Raw genomic sequence first — 2,500 nt, 5'->3', positions numbered from 1 at the left:
GTTTTGTATGGTTATCGAATTTAATTTTCTAACAGTTTTTAGTTTACGTTTTGTTTCTCTAAACCTTAGGGCTTCTTAGGGTATAGGCTTGATGGTTTAAAAAAAATAAAATAAAAGAGCATTCTACTTACTTATCTGTTAACTTCGTCACGTCTTGTATTTAGCCTCATGTGATTGTGATGAGGACATTTTACAAAGAATATTCCATTAAAGTCTTGTAGCATCAAAATTATACATTAAAATGTTCAAATGTTCAGAACTGATCATTTACAATTTGATTCATTCGTTAGTTTGCTTTAACGGTTTCAAAATTTACACCTTTCGTCTGTATTTGAAAGGAATATGGGTCATTGCAATATATTTTTGTCACTAAGTAACTCTCTGGGTTTTTTTTTTTTTTTTTTTTTTTAAACAAAAGTTTAATGTGACGATAAGAGAGAGAGAGAGAGAAAGAGAGAGGGAGAGACAGACAGACAGACAGAGACAGAGAGAGAGGGAGAGAGAGAGAGAGAGAGAGTGTGTGTGTGTGTGTGTGTGTGTGTGTGTGTGTGTGTGCCCGCGAGAACATGACTGTTTTTGTCTTTGCACTCCCCTTCCCCCCCCCCCCCCCCCCCCCCCCCCCCGCGCCCCCCCTCCACCCCACCCTTTTTTATTATTGTTGTTGTTGTTCGTGGTTTTGTTGTTGTTGTTGTTGTAGTTGTTGTTTTTACCCTGTCTCTATTCCACATGTGTTGTCGTTCGTGTCTTTGTTTTCAGCCGATAAAGCAGAATATAGCTGTCTGGAATGAGATTCATGAAGGGGAAAAGAAACAAGAGTGTGTAAGTACGTGACTGCGCGCGCGCAGGCGTTTGTGTGTGTGTATGTGTGTGTGTGTGTGTGTGTGTGTGTGTGTGTGTGTGTGTGTGTGTAAACAACATTTTGTTTCTGGATCATGAATCACGACTCGGTGAATTATTCTGTTATATATATATATATATATATATATATATATATGTATATACATATATATATAACGTTTGTGTGCGAGAGTGAGTGAGTGAGTGAAGGAGTATGGAGGTGGAGCCGTTGGCAGGACGGGGGAGGTAGGGGGTGGTGAAGTTGGCATTGGAGACGAGCCAAGCAGGGAGTTTGAAAAGAAAACTCCAGTTATATCCGTGCCCTTCCATGTCTCCGTCTGTCTCAGTCACACACACACACACACACACACACACACACACACACACACACACACACACACACAGACAAACAGACACACACGCGCGCACGCGTACATACACACACACACACACACACACACACACACACACACACACGCACGTACGCACGCACGCAATCACGCACGCACACATACTACACACACACACGCACACATACTACACACCTTCTCTCTCCAGCCTCTCTGTCTCCACCCATTCCCCTCCCAAAGCACATACACGACCACACATAACACACACACACACACACCACCCCTCCACACACACACACACACACACACACACACACACACAACACACCACAACACACCTCCCCCCTCCCCCACCCCCTCCATCCCCCCCCATCACCCCCACCCCCCAACTTTGCCCCCCCCCCCCACACACACACACACTTACCGTCCTCAGCATCCAAGATGGTGACGATGGCCTCTGAAGGGAATTCCAGGACGGCCATGATCGGCTGGCTCAGCTTGAGACGCAGTATTTCCGCTTCCTCATACTTCGCGTCATCAATGAGTCGTATTCTCCACGCCTTCTCCGTCTGACCTGTCGGCACAGCCACACTGAGTAAGACAGACACCAACGTCCATGTTTGGGAACAGACGTGGTAGAGATAAGTTTATTTATTTATTTATTTATTTATTTATTTATTTATTTTACTGGTTTACTTTTGTATGTTGCTTCCACATTAAGGATGTAAGAGATTAAACAGTCTTGAGGTTTATGATGTGGAATCATTTTGGGTAGATATTAAGATTAATGGTAATAATACTCTTTATAGTGGGGTTTGTATACAGAAATCCATCAGAAAATGTAGAATGGGAGGATAGGTTTAGTTCTGTAATGGATGAGGTGATAATGTTAAATTATGAAGCTATTATTCTGGGTGATTTCAATATAGATTTGCTTAAGCCAAAAACCAAAGTGGCATCATAATTACTCTATGCATGGTTTAGAACAATTAATTGACAGACCAACACGCATTACTGAAAACACAAATACCTTAATAGATCACATTTACACAACCACAAAACAACACTTTGTAGAGGTATGTGTTCCACCCTGTGGTAGCAGTGATCATTTCCCAGTCTGTCTCACCTGGTTTAAGAACCGTGCTAAAATTCCAAAGGTAGGACATAAAACTATATCATATAGGAGTTTTAAGAACTTTAAAAATGATGATTTTTCTCTCGGATTTAGCAAGTTTATTGCACGCGCGCCTGCGCATATGCACACACACACACACACACACACACACACACACACACACACACACACACACACA

At 42.4% G+C, this 2,500-nt stretch overlaps 1 protein-coding gene across 1 annotated transcript in view; it reads right to left on the bottom strand.

Annotated features, from left to right (window-relative positions):
* LOC143283963 (extracellular matrix protein 3-like) overlaps nucleotides 1–2,500 on the bottom strand; it is a 290,875-nt gene that overhangs the window by 81,455 nt on the left and 206,920 nt on the right. The window contains 1 exon segment of the mRNA XM_076590437.1: nucleotides 1,612–1,761. Within this exon segment, the coding sequence (XP_076446552.1) occupies nucleotides 1,612–1,761 (150 nt within the window).

This window comes from Babylonia areolata, chromosome 7 (assembly GCF_041734735.1).
Source record: "Babylonia areolata isolate BAREFJ2019XMU chromosome 7, ASM4173473v1, whole genome shotgun sequence".
Lineage (NCBI taxonomy): Eukaryota > Metazoa > Mollusca > Gastropoda > Neogastropoda > Buccinidae > Babylonia > Babylonia areolata.
This window is presented reverse-complemented; position numbering and strand designations above follow the sequence as displayed.